The 18,545-nt window shown below is 39.3% G+C and overlaps 1 protein-coding gene across 1 annotated transcript in view; it reads left to right on the top strand.

Moving 5' to 3' along the window:
* Positions 1-1,707: 1,707 nt before the first annotated feature.
* HECTD2 (HECT domain E3 ubiquitin protein ligase 2) overlaps positions 1,708-18,545 on the top strand; it is a gene marked incomplete at both ends in the record, with an annotated part of 40,373 nt that continues 23,535 nt past the window's right edge. The window contains 7 exons of the mRNA XM_080621775.1: positions 1,708-1,929; positions 7,161-7,290; positions 12,325-12,463; positions 14,857-14,959; positions 15,862-15,951; positions 16,527-16,591; positions 17,578-17,623. Coding sequence (XP_080477901.1) covers positions 1,708-1,929; positions 7,161-7,290; positions 12,325-12,463; positions 14,857-14,959; positions 15,862-15,951; positions 16,527-16,591; positions 17,578-17,623 — 795 coding nt within the window. The remainder of the gene's footprint in view (positions 1,930-7,160; positions 7,291-12,324; positions 12,464-14,856; positions 14,960-15,861; positions 15,952-16,526; positions 16,592-17,577; positions 17,624-18,545) is intronic.

Here is an 18,545-nt window from a genome sequence, read left to right as displayed (position 1 = left end):
CTGAGAAGTAAGCACAGTGAGGACTGAACTTCTTGGAAAACCAGCTCTCGTATTTAATTTGGTAAGAAGACAAAGTGATTTCTTAATGAAACCTAATAAACTCCAGGTCTGCCAGTTCCCTCAAAAAAGGAAAGCATTTTTCTATGTGTTAGATTAACTCTGCAGTACCTATTATGCCCTTGCTTTTATGCAGCTTGCAGAGATCTTTACCACAGCTCCAATCTGCAGGAGCCTACTTGTGTAATGCCAATACTGAGAAAAGCCATCATGTGGCTTTACCTCTATCTGGAAAACAATTTGGAGGTTTGTTTCAAGTGGTCTGTAATGCTATTCACTCTCCTTTGATCCTGAAGCTGGGAGGGGAATTCTTCTCCAGTCAAAAATTACAGTGGTCTGAGAGAAACTTGTTTCATCTGGCAGAGAATGGTTTAAAGGGTTTAAATCTTCTGTAGCTTAGCATACACAAGCATTGCATCCCTGACACGCAGAAGGACTCCCATACCTGTACATACCCAGCCAAGTGGTAGGTCAGTACCCACAGACAAATGCTGCATTACATCTAGTCTGGATGTTGTATTGCAACCAGTTCAATATACCTTGTGAAGATGATTTTTTAATATATATTATTACAGCAAAGCTTCAGCAAGCCTGGGCTCTGACAGTGGGTTCCCAAGACCTGTCTAAATGAAGGGCCAGGACCTGCCATCGTTGCACAAGCCCTGGCACCGCGCTGGCTTTGCCAGTGGAACAGGCAGGACTAAGGTTTTTCACTTCACGTCTATATTTTCCCTGTTAGAGCATGACTTGAAGCCGTGATGAAGGTACCACGAGGTAATGGGGCGGTGTGTCACTAATGGGGCAGTCCCTACCAGCGATGAAACACACAACCCTGGCCCAGTGTGAAGGAGGAGCAGGAGTGTCCCGCCGGTCCCCACACTGAAGTCCTTTCACCGCAGTTTTCTATTCTACTCGTGTATTTCTTACTCGTGTATTTCCTTGCTGCCATGACCGGCCTGCCCCCCTCGCCCCGCAGGAGGCCGCTCTTACGACTTCAGTGGGAAGCGGTCGATGCCGGCCGACAGAAGAACCGTTACCGGGGTGCGTGAGGTAGATGACACAGGGTGCCCCTAGCGGTGCCCGTGCCTCAACCCCGGCGAGCCCCGCGGCGCCGCGGTTGCAGCGGCTGCGCAGAGCGCGGCGGTCAACTCCCGCCGCCGTACGCCCGGCGGGCATCGCGGCTCTTCCTGCGCTACGAAGTTTCCGTAGCCGTGTCCTCCGCTGCCCCCGCGCGGCGCCCCAGGTCGCCAAGTGCGTTTCTATGAGCCGCCTATAAACAACATGGCGGCGGCGGCGGCCCCTTTTCCCGCCCGCGGTCTGTAGGTGGCGCGGTGGTTGAGGGGGCGCTGGGGCAGCCCTGTCCGGCGGCGCCGGCCGCCTCCGCTCCGTGCATCCCGCGCTCCCTCTTCTCGCCGGGCCGCGGCGGGGGCGGCAGGGCTGCGCTCCGCCCCGCCGCGCGGGGGTGTCTGAGCGCCCGGGAGCAGCGCGGCTGCTGCATTGCCGCGGCGGCCCCGAGCCGAGCGGAGCGGTGGTGCTTGGAGTGCCCGCGGGGGCTCCTCGGAGCCGGCGACCAGAGGGAGGAGAAGAAGAAGAGGGCTCGGGTGTCCGGCGGGAGTTGAGGGGCTGCCGTGAGCAGAGGGCAGCGAGGCCATGTCGCTGCAGAGCCCGCCGGCGGCCACGGCTGTCGCCGACCTACCCCCCGACCCGGGCGCGGAGCTACCGCCGGGCGCGGAGCTGAACCAGGGCAGCGAGGAGCCCCCGTCAGCCGAGGAGGGCGGCGGGGATGCGGAGGAACAGGAGGAAGAAGGGGAGAAAGAGAAAGAGCGAGAGAAACTGCTGCCCATCCCGTCGGCGTCCAGCGCGGCTGCCGGGGTAGGTCTGCGGCCGCCGGCGGGGCCGGGAGACCCGTCAGCCCCCGGGGTTGCCCCGGGCCTGGCCCCGGTGAGCGAGACCGGCTTTGCGGTCCCCGCTGGCATCTGCTGTGTTTGCCGCTTTATTCGCGGTGGTGGAAGATCATCGTGTTCCTTTTCTTGTTCTTTTCTGTCGAGAGCCTCTCATTCAAGTTTCTTAAAAATAACAAGTGCGTCTGTAACTAGTGACATAATGAAGCTATAAATTCTCCATCTACTTATAGTTCTTTAACATTTTACAACGGTCTGCTCTTTTGGGTTAGTCATGACTGAGGGTTTGCAGCTCTGTGAATGTTCGTTAAGGGTTTTCGGTGGCGGAGGGCTTCAGCTCTTGACACACTTAATGGCAAGACAGCTAACTGGAAAATACTTGTGTATTTTTAACTTTTTCTTAAGAGGTCTTTTCTGTTTTTTGCTTTGTGTTGAAACAGAGATAAGAAAACACTGATAACTGGTGAATGAGTTAACACGGGTAAAAAACTCTGAGAAGGATGTTTCCCAGAATAATCTCATTTTGGAAACCTCTTCTGAGATTTTGAATTTTACTGGAGTTATGATTTTTCTTTCTGCTGACCATACAATATTATGAAACATAAAATTTTCCTGGCATGAGCTGAGTATCTTGCATAGCTCAGTGTTAAAGCTTCCTGTAAGTTACTTCAGTTCAACAACAGCAAAAATTTTACTAATCCTGTAGTAAGTAATGCAGTTAAGAGATTTTAATTCAGCAGTTCTGATAAGTGTCCGACTCCCTAGAAATTATCATTTTACATAATTTGTATTTTAAAGATTGAGTGCCTGATGTTTGACTGTCATGGAATCATTGTAATGTTAAATGAAGTAATCATAGGCAAACTGCAAACTCCTTTGAGCAGCTCTGCCAGTTTTGTGTTTTGCCTACAACGTTCCAATTTTCTGAAAGACTCTCAGCTTTGCAAATCTGCCTGAATGCGGAAGAATGTGTTTGTTCTTGTGATTCACATACAGATTTGGTGGGAGAAGTCGGTAATGGACAAGTGCCCAGGAGTTATTTTTATCTTTGAAAATCTCCAGTTCAGATTTTGAATGGCAAATGGCAGTCCCTTAGAGTTGAGATATAAGTGCTGGCCTAAAATGTGTTAGGCTTATCTCAGCTAATGAAAATGAGTGCAAGAGGGCAGCTGTGTGAAATTCCCACTGCCTGAAAGAGTCGGGAAATCTTGTCTGTAGCTGAACATCCTTCATGTACCACTGAGCTGCTGTCCACAGACCTAAGTTGTTGAAATTGACCTTTTGCAAAGGCGCACAGGTCTGGCTAGGTTTAATTGCTTGTCTAATGCATGTGGGATCTTTAATATGCGAAGAGCTCTGTATGGGTTTTAATAGTATGTTACAGAGAGAGTTTTATGGGCAGATGTAATAGACATTTCCATAGCCCTGGATTTCTCTTTTTGTAGCAAATGCAGGTTTTGATGCAAATACACCAAAAAAGGAATGTAGGTATGCTTTTGCGAGACCTTTAGGAGTTGCTGCAAAGAAGGTGTTGGACTACTGGTCTGCTAAACCCTGGTTGTGACCAACCTACACATCCAATTTCAGAGCTTTGTAAAGTATGTTGTGTGATTCATCATATATAGCATGATCTCAACGTAAGTTCTTGTGTTAAAAGTTCTGATTGAACATCAAAAAAAGAGTGTTACTTAATCAGCTCTCAAACACTTTTAAAGTGGGAAATATGTTCTCAGCTTCCTTCTTGTTAAATTAGGGAAGAGTTTATAATATGATGACAACAGAGGGAAATTCCTATCTTTTTAAAAAAGTATCTTTGCTTATTCGTGTTTTTTTTCCCTCCTCCATTAGAATTCCTTTCCTTTAAAAATACATGCCTAGTTCAAATACAGTGATATGCCAGGTGACCTTAATTTTCGTATTCTCTCTGCCTATTATTTCTAAATGTATAGCTGTCACATGATGACTATGGTGATACAGATACTATACCCTGTTTCTATATGAAGTGAGCCTCAGATATCCTGGTCTTTGAACATCTCCCTGGGCTTTGTGTAATTGACAGTGCACTAAAGACCATAGATTTGTGCAACTGACATAGCATGACTAGACCTTCCTCAAAAGCAACATGAAGGTGTGACATATCCTTTAAGCAGTTTCCATTTTTCCACCATAGCTGTGGAAAAAGTCAGAATTTTAGTAAGTCAGTAGATAATAGTGGTAACCCTTTACTCTGAAGATCATGTGCATGAAAGATGTCTCATCTAGCTGCAAGTTGGAATAAAGGGATTGTGTGACTATTGATACTATCATTAATACTGTGGCTTTTTTGGGCCAAGGGCCATTGAGGATTGGGGGTGGGGGGTGAGGGCTTTTATTTCTAAAGAAAGTTGTGAAGATTCAATTAGTCCGTGAATAAATTAACATGATCCTCCTGCAAGGAGTTCAGAATTTTCTTATGGGCCAGATGGTGATTAGAGACAGTGGCCTAAGGGGTAATGGATTCAAGGTCAATATTCAGATTCTGAAAAGAAACTTGTAGGAAGCTAAGTAACTTGCCCACTAGTAAGCAGGGACAAGTAGAGGCTTCTGTAAAGGAAAATTGGTCCTATGTTACACCTTTCAAGACAAAAATGGAAGGGAACATCCTGTTTCTTGCATAGGCTGTTGCATTCACAGCTGCCTTTAGGTAATCTTGAGTGGCCCCCAAGTCTGCTTGCACATGAAGCCTTTTACTCCTCACTGGCCTTTGCTTGCTACCTGTAAATGGGTCTTGAGTGAGTTATGTTAGGGCTAAAGAGCAGGATTTTCAAGAAACTCTTCTGGGTGGTCTTTTGCCTTTTCCCAGAAAACTCTCTGTATGTGCTTTTTACACACAGTTTCTTGCTTTTAAGTCACTTTGCAAACAGTGACTTACTTTCACCATCAAGTTTAACTTCAATAATAGCATAGGTTTCTGAAGTATAATGCTAGTCCCTCATCAGTGTTATGGAGGGTTTAATGTTTTGGAAAACTTCCACTAAGAAGCCATCAGAGTTGAGTGTTATTAATATTAAAAGAGCATTAAAGATTACTTTGATCCACTTACTCCCTCTAAGCATACTCATTCTTCATGTGGGGGCTCGGTTTTCTGATGGCAGTATATAGAGTCTTGGGCTCTAGAGGCTCACTGACCTCCTACAAAATTTTGAAGTATGGCATAGTGCTGTACACCTGTCCTAGATTGGCCTCCCAAGAGATGTCAGAGATCCTCACTAATGAGCATGTAGCTTCCCAGTATTCCTCCAGGGCTTTCCAGTACAGCCTTTGTCCATGTGTTTGTTTAATATTGTTGGAACTGCACTTGGAGCAGGATGATGGAGGTAAATAGCATGTGCAATTTTTGTTCTTTCTGTTCTATACTATTTTGGTGGCTGGAGTAAAACCTCTAAAGTAGAGTCAGTTCAAAAGGGCTGTTACAATAAGTCTGTTTCATAAAAACTCCTTTTCTCAATTATCTATGGTAACTCTTCCCTGTTAATTATAATTAGACTAGTCTGAGCTCCAGGGGTTTTTTACCTTGGGGATACCTTTTGTGATACAGCAGACTAACCTCAGATCTGGATTTAAAAGTCCTCTTTTAGTCAATCATGTCTTGGCATGTTTATTCAGGGTCTGGTTTTCTCCAGTCATGTGCCATGTGATTTTTTTCTAAAAAGCATCTTAATGACATTTCAAAGGTTATAGAATAATAATAAAAAAAAATATGTGAAAATTATAGCAGTAATTACATTTTAATTTTGAGTGTTTGTTGCGTACAAGGAATTTGGAGCTAAAAATTGAAACTTGGGATTTTTAAAGGCAGAAGTCCTGCTGGTTGCTCTAATTTATAATTTGCAGAGTTATAAGCCATGGAAAAATAGTTGTTTGTGCCACGGTAATTTAAAATTTCTGGCAGCGTACCAGCTTGCGTACGCTGTGGTGTGGCAGGTTTATGGGCTGTGTTATTACCCTCCTGGTGGTATTTCAGGATGTTGTGGTGGAAGTGAAGTGCTTTCCTCAGAACTCTGACGGCATGTCTTAGTCTGAATTTACTACACTTAAGGGAAAAGGGAAATGTATGGATTTAAAAAAATGATAGGATATTATGTTAATTATTCTGGATTTTTTATTCTCATTTGGGGAATTACAGTTTTGATTTGCAGGAATTTTTTTTTTTTTTTTTTTTTCCCCTAGCTGGGGGCACAGATACAAGATATCAAGCAAATGAATCTTTAGGTTAATGTAAGGCTGAAAATCATGATGTGCGGGGAGAGTATGTGTATTTTCTTAAGTTGATCCGCCTTTGCCTGATATCAACTGATGACTTGGAGCTGAGGTGGAAATTGAAATCTCCATCATGTGACTTCTGTCATTTTGGGCAAGCCCCTTAACCCTCCAATGCTTAGCAAATTCTCCAGAGTAAATAACTGTATCTAATAGCACTCAGTGTCAAACAGACTGATTATCCTCTGGAAGACTGTTGTGTGATTTCACTTCTATATGCTAAACATATTAGGGCTTAGCAAAGGCTTGTGCAGACTCCTTGGTGGCAGCACACAGAGGTACTCAAACAGGTGTTTTTAGCAGTGTTCGCGAATTTTTGTTGGCTGGCCTTTCTTCAGTGAAGCTGGTGCTGCTAATTTTGAACAATTAGGGGTGTTTAAGCAGGTAGTAATAAAATTCAGTAATAAAATAAAACTATTTTATTATCAAGTTAGCTCACACAGAATTTGTGGCCCTGCATTTCAGGTCTTGGGAAATTTGTCTTAACTACTTCAGTATATTAGGGTTATTTGGGAAAAGGAGTATGTAACACTTTCATCAGTATAAACTGAGCTGGATGTAGTGAGGAATATAAAAGTGGTTAGAAATTAGTATACAGAAAGTTAGGATGCTGTTGAAAGCATTTTAACTGTATTACGTTTTCCTCACAGTAATCCAAGGATATCTTCATATCCTGCAAATTAATACTTAAGTTTTTGAATGTAGTAAAAGGGAATTTTATGCTCTTTCTCCTGATTCAATTTGAAACAAACTTGCAGAATCATTATTTATATCTTATTTAGGTATTACCACCCTGATTGTGAAATGAAAAGTGTTTAAATATTCTATGTAATACCTCATGAGTAAGATTACTCTTGTAGTCATGTATTAGTCTTTTATAGCATGCTGTCATCTTAATTACAGGGGTTGGAGAGAGGAGCCAAAAATCAGTTTTCGACTTTCAGCAATTTCATCACAACTATCAACCAAAAGAAAGAAGGCATCGGAAACAGAAATTCTCCTACGCAACTTGTTATACCCAACATCAAAAATGGTAAGAGAATAAAAGCCCTGTGTTACTTAGTTACCAGTTTAAGAAGGTGCTCGGTGTTCTGCCAATATTTGTATTGTAGTGCCAGAAAAATCTATAAATATAGATTTTATTAAAGTACGTGTGCTGTATGGTGTACAGGAAGTGATAAATGTGATAGTTCATCCTCCGTAAAGTTTATGTTACAGAGACAAGTTGGATAAGAAAAAGAAATAGACCTGCAGGATGAAATAATCATCTGAAGTTTAAAGGAAAGTTACAGATTCAGGAGTGCATCTACAGTTTGTCTAACTGCAGGCAGATGACAGTTTCCCTACGAATTGTGTCAGAAGTTTGTGAAGAAAATCTTTCTATCACATTCTGAAGGATGGCAGGGATGAGGGATGTCTAGGGCTTTTAAGTGAGACAGTTGCTGAGAATTGCTGTTTTTCCCTGAAGATGAAGGCCAGTGATGACACAAAATAAAATTCACAGGCAAAGATTGTTAATTTCTGAAGAGCTTTAAAGGCAAGAAAGAAGGTGGTTGTGGTATGATGAAGTAACGGTAATTGATGAAAAGATAGAAAGTGGAGCTGTGTAATCATTAGGAAAGGCTAGAGTCATGAAGCCTGATTAGATGACATTGTGGTTAGACCTGAATTTTTCATTAAATTTTTTGGCTAAGATATAGAATTTCAGTAACTTGGGACTTTTGATAAAAGGCTGAACAAGCATTTGTCAGGTTTGTATTGATCTTGCCTTTGAGCAGATCCCTCTCAGCCTCATTATTCTCTGGTTCTCTAAGTCTCTATAGCACTCAATGAATTTGAGGCTAGAAAGAGATGGCATTAATTAAGAGACTGTTGTGAGTTTGAAACAAAACTAAGGCCAGGTAACCTGCCTATATAGAAATAAATTATTTTACCAACAGCCCAAGGTGCACTCAAATTTATTGAGGAGATATGTGTATTTTATGGAGAAAATAATTACTGAAACAGACTTCTCGGTTAAAAATGCTGCTTCTGCTATTCTGAAATTGAGGAATGATGAGTGGTTGGTGGGGTTTATACACATGCTATCTCTCTCAATATGTGTGTATATATATGTACGTATACCGGTAATACTTTAGGCTTGAGTTCAAAGAATGTTAATTTCATTGAAAAACAAAAGTGTGGAAAAAGTAGTGCTCGTAAATACAGCATGAAAGCTAGGGTGATGTTTTTTTCCTATGCATCTGCCACAGAGATTAACTTGCTATAACAAGTCTTCTAATGCAACAATGATCTGGTATGAAATCTGTATATAAACTAGATTGATCTAGTTCTTTTATAATGTTACAAATACAAGTAAGATTTGTTTGCTTTACCTACTTTGAAAATTTCCATCTCTCAGCAGCTGTGTTGGTCACTGAAAATAACTGCTATTCTAAGTTCATTCACCCTAAATTTCTTTGTAGCAATCAATTCTGCTTTGTATCAATGAAATTTTCTTCCTCAACGTTTTTGATTGTTCCCTGAGAAGTCATGCATTGCTGAATCTTTTTAGTTGATGTAACCAGGCAAACAGCCAGCAATGATTGCTTTTTCTTGTCTTGTAATGTTGTGTTATTGCTCTTATTAGCTTAATACATGAAGTTTCAAGTTTCTCCTCAATGGAACTCAAGTGACAGATCTTAATTAACATTTCTGAATGTCAGATGAACAAATAAATCTATTTACAAATAAACCTGAATAATGGCAAAACATACTGAAGTTGTCAGTATTTATTTAACATACTATTAAAATTCCATTTTGGTCTATCTAATTTAAGCTGAATATATTTCTAAGAAAATTGCATCACTGGCAGGGTGCAAGTTACCAGCTTAACACCTGCAGCTTCAATTTACTGAAATGAGAAACGGCTTCTGTCAGCAGCTGTCTCTTCTACAGATGTGGAGAGGATATTTTCCTCATTTCAGTGTGTTCAGCTGGTTATAATTCAATGTTTAATCAATTCAAAATTGAGAAGACAGAATGAGAGCTAAATGGAAATTAGTTATGTTTTTCAGAGTATAAAAATAGAATGTAGTATTCATTTCTTTTAAGTCAGTCCATCCTGCTTTCAGATAATGAGGTGTAATAGGCAGCACTTGCATGGCAGGATTGTTTGACACTTTGGCTTGAATTAATCTAGTACCTATATGTCCACTTTGTTTTTTAAATTACTGCTCTTCTCTTTTAAATAGCTTTAAATTCCAGCTGTGAGAGTGGGCAAGGTTCCATATCTATAAGTGATGCCATACTCAGGGGATTGAGGGCAGCTCTGATCAATTATCATCTGATGAATGGTGGCTGTGTTAAGTCACAGTGACAGTATCCCTGTCATTAGCATGAGTGAAAAGAATCTGCCTTTGCGTCTGGGGATTTTGTTAGCATTTATTTCCCCACTGTGATAAATGGAGGAGGCAGGAGAGTAGTAATACAACTTTGATGTTTAGTTAATTTTAAAAAACAACTCTTGAAAAAGGCTTAGAGGCTTCTTAGAAATTCATACAGGATTTTAGTTTAGCATGTTTGACTTTTGAGGACATCTTTATTTTATATAGTGCCTTTTATCCCAAACATATGTCATAATTCATATAAATGCTTTTAAAACATGCACCATAAATCAGGCTAAAAAAGCATTTTAAGGATATTTGAGAAGACACTGTCAGTAAAAAAATGGATGTTTGTGTATACTGTATTGGAATATTTTTTCGTGGTTTTGGTGGGTTTACCTTGGCTGGCTGCTAGACACCCACCAAGCTGCTCTATCACTCCCTCTCCTAATCCGGATGTGTGGAGAAAATAAGATGAAAAAGCTCATGAACTGAGATCAGTACAGGGAGTCCATTTTCCAATTACTGTCACAGGCAAAACAGGCTTGACTTGAGGATATGAATTTATTGTCAGTTAAACAAAACTGAAAATTCCTTTTTCCCGGGCTTTAGCCCTTTGTTTCCCATTCTTTTACCTCCTTTCTGCCAAGGGGAAAGCACAAGGAGGTGAGGAAAGGGTGCTGCAGTCAGCTCATAAAATTTCATCTCTGTGACTCACTTCTCACACAGTTACCCTTATCCAGCATGGGATCTCTCCCATGGGATACAGTCTTTTACCAGACTTCTCCAACATAGGTCCTTCTCATGAGTTGCTGTTCTTCAAGAACTAGCTGCTCCAATGTGGGCCCTTTCCACAGGGTACACTCCTTTAGGAACAGACTGCTGCAGCGTTGGTTCCCTCCGTGCCACAGTTCCTGCCAGCAGCCTGTGCAGGCATGGGCTCTCCATGGGCTGCAGGTGGTTGTGTGCTCCACTGTGGTCCTCCGTCAGCTGCAGGGATACAATCTGCTTCACTGTGGTCTTCTCCACAGGAATCCCTGCTCCAGTGCCTGGAACACCTCCTCCGCTTCTCCACTGGGCTAGGTGTCTGCAGGGAGGTTTATCCCCTCTGGCCCGCCTTTCCCCCCCCAGATCCTTCCTCTCAGCTGCTGTGCGGTGTTTTTTACCCTTATTATCACGGAGGTGCTATGAGCACCACTGAAAAAAAAGGCTGAGCTGAGCCCCTCAAAGCTGAGGGCCACTGGTAGCCAAAGTGTTTGTAGCTGGCTGTGTCTCATGTAGAAGCCGCCTCATGTCCTCTCATGTAGGCCACCCCTGCAGCCACCCTGCTGCCAAAACTTTGCCACATAAACCTAAATAAACCTAATACGACATTCTTGAATCAAATAGAAAGGTGTAGAATAGAAAGATCTTTTAAAGCACTGCCATTTGTACTTAAAATAGGCAGCCAGATTTATTGAGAATTGTTTCAAGATGCTTCTGTTTCAGCTGTAATTCTCTGCAAGACAGAAAACTTACATTTCCCATTTAATTTATTGGAGAGATTCCTTTAGGAGGTTTTAGATGATCCACAGTCAGCTGTAGCTAAAATTAATATATCAGTGTAGAAAAACCTGTACCTCAGAAAATAGTTGGACTTTGGAGTGCTTGAGATTTTCATTAGATGTAGGGATCACCAGTGTTACAGTTTATATGTTACAATGTTTACAATGCATATTATAAATGCAATAATGGACAACGCTATTATTCATGAATAATAGCTATCGCTCATGGATTGCTCTGTTTGCCTTTCAAATAGCAAGCATAACAGGATCACTCTGGGTAACTCTGTAGGTCCATAACATCCTTTGACTTTTCTTTTTTTTTTTAATTATTGTAATTGTATTCTAACTTGTTTTGCTTGACTTCCTCATGTTCACAGGTAGATGTGATGTTTAGAATAGGCACTTTCTTTATGCATTTGACTTTAGAAGGCACTTGGCTTAATGTTTGGAAGGTTGAGTATCTACAGCTACAATAGATTTAATGAAAATCCTGCAGCACTCATTTCTAAAAGTGAAAGTGTACATGAGGAAAGAAACTGGGGGCTTTCTTGTGTGATAGGAATACTGCTGTATGCATACCAGTGTGTGTTACTGATATAATATCTGTGTGTCTTATGTAAGTTTATGTAAGTACAATATTTTGCTATTTTTCCAAATAATGAGTTGGAACACAGACTGCCAGCCTTCCCCTCCCCCCCCCTTTTCTTTTTGGCAGCAGCATGTCAGCAATTCAGTTGCGGAAATATGTCTTTGTTTTCTTTCTTTTTTCTTTTTTTTTTTTTTTTTTTTTTTTGCAATAAGCAAATCATTTGTTTGCAACTGAGTAGGAAAGCTCATTTGTAAAATAGTAGAGTCCCTTCTTTCAGAAGACCTTAGGTAGGAGACAGACTGGCCAATTTTCTCCACCCATTGTTCACAAAGATACAGTTACAAACTCAGGGTACAGTTTTTGTTTCAAAGTTTATATTTCCGTTCAATTAGTTGAAGTTTCCATCATGTCTGGGCTGAGCACATAGTACAAAAAGTATTTGGATGAGTCGCGGTTTAAAGTTGTAGAATTAATCAGTATGAATTTTCTTTTTTTTCCTAGTTTCTTTATATCTGTGTTTTACTAACTGCATATGATTGCATTTTATTTATTGGGTTTTTTTTTACAAGTGAGAGACCTCCCACCTATATGCCTCGATGTACGACAAAAGCAGCGCATCTCTATAGACACACTACCCCAAGAGCTGAAAGCACCAATTCCTCCTGAACGTTCCCTTCCAATCCGAACCAAAACTGTGAAGGATTTTCAGTAAGTCACACTGTGTTTCTAAAAGCATACTTTATTCCTTTGAACTTGCTTTGTGTTGTCCTGATTCATACACTACATTTTGTTAATCTCAAATGAGGAAACAGTTTAGTAAGGCTGACAGGTAGTTGGGTTGTGATGGTGGGATTGATAACTTACTGTGAAAATTACCAAAATACTTTCTGTAGTTTGAAGTGTTGTTCTGTTCAAGAAATGGCAAAGGTTGTACTTCAGAGTTAGAAATTCGGTTACTGACATTCAGAGGATGTTTAGTTTAAAAAAACCTCATGTATGGCTTATTGTGGGCTAGAAAATCCCTTTCAATCCTAATGTTTTATTTGCACTGCCAGTTGTGGTGTGTCCTGTCCGTTGAGGTACTGGGCATTCTCAGTCTTTGAAGCACTGCACATCAGTCACTTAAATGTATAACAATGTGCTTGAGGACGCAGAGTGGTGATTACATGGACTGCACTATTCATGCTTTATGTTAGAGGGTTAATTTTCAATAATAGTTTTATGGCAAAAACTTTTTTCATATATCCTTGCTGCTTTTGTGATCACATAAGCAGTGTAAGCTATTCTAGCACTTCTGAGAGTCACTATGCTTTGTCTAAGTAAAAAGTTTTAAGATTAATTTGTCTGTGTACACAATATTTATGCTGCTGCCTTATAACAGTGATTTAGCTAGAAGTAAAATTGATATGAAATAGTGTCTTGTGTTCCACTCCTGGTTTTCCAAATTAGTACAGACCCTTAATCAAAACTGTATGTGCATTAGATTTCTTTCAGCACTGTTAATGATACTCAGCAATGATGCTTGATTGGCTGAGCTGGGCTAGCATAAGTCCCCAGCGAAACCACCTGGGTTGTTCTGAACTAGTAGAGCTTGTTTCTGTGATGTCAGATGTAGACTAGAGAGTTTTGCTAGCTTTGCTTGATTTGTTGTGGATGCAAGGCAATAGGGAACTTTTTTTCTCTGTTTCACGTAAGTTCCCTAAAATTGTGATGTTGACACTGTCATTTGTGGAAATGGCATAACTTTGTGGAAAAACTGATGGCATCAAGTGTGTCTGTGCTAGGGAATCCTGCCTGCAATACATGGACATATATTGGCAGTGTTTCTTTAGTGTGGATATGTGCTTAGAGTGTTCTTAGATGGGTATTTACTAATTCATTGAAAGTATGATGTGGTTTTTTTTTTCAGCCTTAGCACCCACAGAGCAGCATTATGCTGCCGTAATACCCTCGAGTGTTTTACGGTAGAATTATCTTCATCAAGGAATGGGGAGAAGTATTCCCAGGCAGAAGCCTGATTCTTCTATTTTTTCAAACAGATGGGGACAAAAAAAAAAAAATTAAAGAAAATATCACAGTTGCTCTAAGAAGCGTATGAGCATATACTCTTTACTGCTCTTTTCCATGTTTGAAATTTTGTGCATTCAGTGAGGAAAAGGTATGCTTTTTGATTACTCAGTGTGTGTATTTGGTGGAAAAGGAAACGGGTTTCACAGCTTGACAAGAGGTGATCCCATGTTGGTATTTGAGTGATCTGAAGAGCTGATGTTTTTTCCATGTTCAGGTTTTTTGTATTGATTGACTGCTGCCTAATTAAGTAATTACCAAGAATTTTATTCTTTCAAATAAAGTATTAAAAAGTCATTAACATCTTTGGTATGTCCCACTGATATTTATTTATTTTTTAGTATCTAGTACTAAGTACCTAGTATCTAGTACTAAGTATCTAGTACTTTTAATATCTAGTATCTAGATACTAGTATCTAGTACTAAGAAATTACCTGGGGGAAATCCAGCTGGGATTTGTATCACCAGCACTGTAGATAGCTAAAAAATCTGCATTAAAGGTTGTTTGGGGTTTGTTTATTTATTTTAAATGCATGGTATTATACAAAAGTTCATATAGAGATACTTGGTTTAAGGTCCAATACTTAAAAGGACTTAAAGAGTCCCTTGGGAGATGTGTACAGTCGCATACAAAGAAGAGAAATAACATTTTGTACAAATGAGAGTTGATTTGACTACTTAAGGAGCCTTTAATAAGCTAGTTAGAAATATTATCATATCAGTGTGTTTTCAGCATAATCCTGTTCTGCTAATTATTTGTCTTGACATACTGAACTGTAACACCATGAATTAACATTTTGAATAAGAGACATTGCTCAGGTGTATCAAACACAAGCTATGCTTTTGTTCTCTCATAATACCATGATCTTAAAATGACAAGGAAGACGTTAGCAAAGTACTGATATTATACCTGTCTTTCTTCTAAGTGTGCTTAGTGAGGAAAGCTTAGACTTACAGTGCAGTGTAAAGTCTAAGTGGGAAGGTTGGAAAGATTGAACCCTTATATTATCAATATTTTAATATATCCTTTCTAGGGATGATGTTGAAAAGGCTAAGTCATCAGGAGATTGGAAAGCTGTACATGATTTTTATACTACAACATTTGATTCTTTCTTGGAGATAAACGCTGCATTTAAGGTAGAAAATAATTCATAATACTCTTTAGTACTTGCAGTGCTTTGTGTCTTTGAATTGTTTACAAAAATGTCAGTTAGAGGCTTGTAGCTACTTATTCAAGGCCACTAAGATCGTTTTGTCACGATCTCACCTATCTTTGGTAGACAATCTGTTATTGCATTGATTTATAGATTCCAGTTTAAGCAACTCTGTTTCAAGTATATGTGGAACTTTAAAATTCCAGTATGTAGTTCATTTTGTGACGGTATGGCTGTGTAGATGATTTTTACACAAACTACATTTTAAAAACATGCAGCAAATATGGAGACCCAGGCAAATCTGGAAACAGAAATTCCCTGTTGCCAAAACGCATGTGATGTGGGTTCAAGTAATATAGCTGTTCTTGTGTTGTGATGGCAGTTTTCCTTGGGAAAGATCATGTCTGAAAACTTCCTGAATTCATGCTAAATTAATGTTTCCTGCCTGTAACAGAGCAAAATACGCTTATGGTATTTAACATGGACAGTAGTGCCTGACCCTAGACAACATAACCTGTGACTTCTAGTTATTTAACAAATATTTAATGCTTTTGACTTTATTGCTCTTGTCTGATGATAGATCAACAATAAAGATGAAAGATGAAAATTTGATGTAATTCATTATTTGAAACCCTCTTACATTATTAAAATAGAATGATATGGTAACGGTGTTACATGAATATTGCCAATATGTAGGATTACTGTTGTTTAGTTACATCTTTCACATATTAATAAAATCATCTTAGATTCTTAAGGGTTTGATAAGAAAAATAATTTCATCTGTGTTTTGTTTAAACTTGCTGTTAAACTTTAATTTCTCAAAGATAGCTAAAATATTCAAAACATTTCAAAAGCAAATTGCTTCATGTATTGTCTAATTTACAGAAAGATGCCAATTCTCCATTTAATACCACTGAAGACTCTGGAATCGATGCAAATTTTGTGAATGTTGTTTATGATGCCTTATTAAATACTGTAAGTAGAAGAAAAGAATTCATGTTCTAAAACATTGTAGCAATTATTTCAGCAAAGAAATATGCTAAGAAGCAATTTATACCAGAAGTTTTTCTGAAGAATCTCTTAAAACATACTTAAAATGGTCCCATGAGAATTACCACAGAGTCATGAAAACTGCTGTAGTAAAAGGGGATATTTTTGCTACTAGTAATGCACAGTTTATACTGTGCTAGATCTCAAAGACCGCTTGCAGGATATAACATGAGTGATGGGACATGTTGGGAAATAAGGAAAAAATGAGGATAGGGTAGTAAAAGTAGGTACTGTGCCTATTGAACAAAGGATGGGAGTAATTTAGAAATTATATTTATATTTTTGAAGTTGTTTAAGTCATTGAAAGCAGTCATTGACACAACTCCAGGCCTCAGCTAATAGTCTGGAGGAAAGATACTTAAGAGTTCAGTATCATAATGCAAAGATTTCTTGGCTGGCTTGAATCACAAGCAAAACAAGCTTGCTTGTTCATACAGTACACTGTATAGCATATATATATAATTACATGAGATATGATTTTTCCTCTCCTTCTTCCATAGCCTCAAGATGTTCAGAAGTCAGTCCTAAAAGGAGTAATTAATGGTCTGCTGCAAGAATGGACAGGGTAATTATAACAAATGCTTGCATTAGTGCTGTGTCAGCACCTAAAGTTGATACACATTTTGTTTTTATTGTTTTAGCTAAAGGAATAATATGATCTGATACAACTTATTTGACTCTTAAGAACTTGTCTTCTTTTGGCAGGCAAATATGCTGAAATATATCTTGAACTCTTTAAGCTGACATTGAACCCCTGAGAGGCAGACCCACGCCCAGCCATACATTCCTCCATAAAATCTCAGCTGCCTGTTGCCAGGGCAATCTTTTGAGCATCTGAACTGTGAGATGAGTTAAGGAATTTATCTAAAGTAAAATATATTCTCCCTGCTCACCCTCCAACAGGAACTAGGTCATTTTAACATAGGTAATTCCTTGATCCAAAGTTTACATCACAATACTGTTCATGTGTGGCAACAGCATAGAAAAGGCAGTGCAGGATGCAGAAAGGGATAGCCCAAAGGCAAGTGATTTGGAGATGACAACATTTTTGCAAGAAGCAACAGAAGTGAGAATGGAGTTTGATTCATGAAAAGATATGGCAAGCGGCAGTACCTTGTTGTGACTCGCCTGTGACCCAGCCTTTGGCTGTTTCTTTCTCCATCTTATAGTGCTTTTTCTGTGCTGTTGCTGCATGTGTATTTTTGGTAATGTTAAAAGCCTTGAAACAGATAAACACCAAGAAGTACAGAGTCTGCAGTGAAAGAAGTGTATAATAATTCTGACAGGAAATATCAAGCATAGGGCAAATAAACACGTCTGTGATGTCGCTCGAGGTAGATAACAGCATGAACTTCTCTCTTTGGAACACTTCTTGCTCTTCAATTCTGACTGGGTTTAAGTGTCCTTTTCAGTTTCAGAGGGCAGTGAAGATCCTTAAATGTGGTATTCTACACATTTTGCAAAGCAAAGTTAAATTGTAGGTGCATGATTTCATGGCTCTTTGTGTATATCATGTATACATATAATTCTGCTTATTTCATTCATTCACAGGCCACGAACAAAAGATGATCTTAGAGCATACTGTATACTTCTACAGGTAAGAAAAATACAATATTTTTATTTAAGTGTATGTCTGCCTAGTGTATAATCTATAAACCAGTATACTCTGCAAAAAAAGATACTTCACATTTAATTTCCTGTTATAAGAATGCATTAAAATAGAGACGTTTAGGGTATGCATGATGGGAATGGGAGCTTGATGGAATATAGTTGATGGGGAAATGTTACACAGGTTAAAATTATGAAGTAACAGACATGTAATTGTTTCCTGTCATTTTGTGGGTTGAAAAAACAAATGTTTTAGCAGGTTATTTGTTCTTTTTTCTTTGTTCCTAGATTTGCCTTACTGTTATTCTGTAACACTGATCTTTCCAGAAAGTTTCAGTATATACACTTTCTTATATTGCTATAACTTTCTCCAGAATTGCATTATATCCAGTAGACTCTCCCCAGTCTGACTGGCTACATTGTCTGATTTCTGCCTGTGTTAGGGTATTACCTTTACTATTATACTTGATTTGCATTTGTAGCAAATTTCCCCATTAAATTTTACAAGCGTAGATAACATCTCTCCACACAAGGAGAGGTTTCTGCTGCTATTTGAGAATATTAGATGGTAATTTAATTTTTTGAGACAATAGTTTTCTGGGGTGGTATGCTAGCTGTGAATTAGAAGGAATATATCCTGCTGAAAAGTAGGAATGTGTTCATTCGTACATAAGAAAAAAATAGGTTTGGACTGATATGCAGGGAGACAGGAGCTATGAGAATCCTTATTACTTAGATGGAAAGCACATCACTCAGAGGAGTATAATTTATGTGCTATGCATTAAATGATACTCCAGAAAAATCTGTTGGGTACTGCCTTTATTACCTTTGGGTTTTCTTTTGAAACTAAAACAAGAAAAGAAAAAAAAAATCATACTTTTACAAGGTAGAAGATATGTACTTTTCATTTG

Source organism: Psittacula echo (assembly GCF_963264785.1).
Source record: "Psittacula echo genome assembly, chromosome: 6".
Taxonomy (NCBI): domain Eukaryota; kingdom Metazoa; phylum Chordata; class Aves; order Psittaciformes; family Psittacidae; genus Psittacula; species Psittacula echo.
The sequence above is the reverse complement of the archived record's forward strand: the minus strand, read 5'-3'. Positions and strand labels throughout refer to the sequence as shown.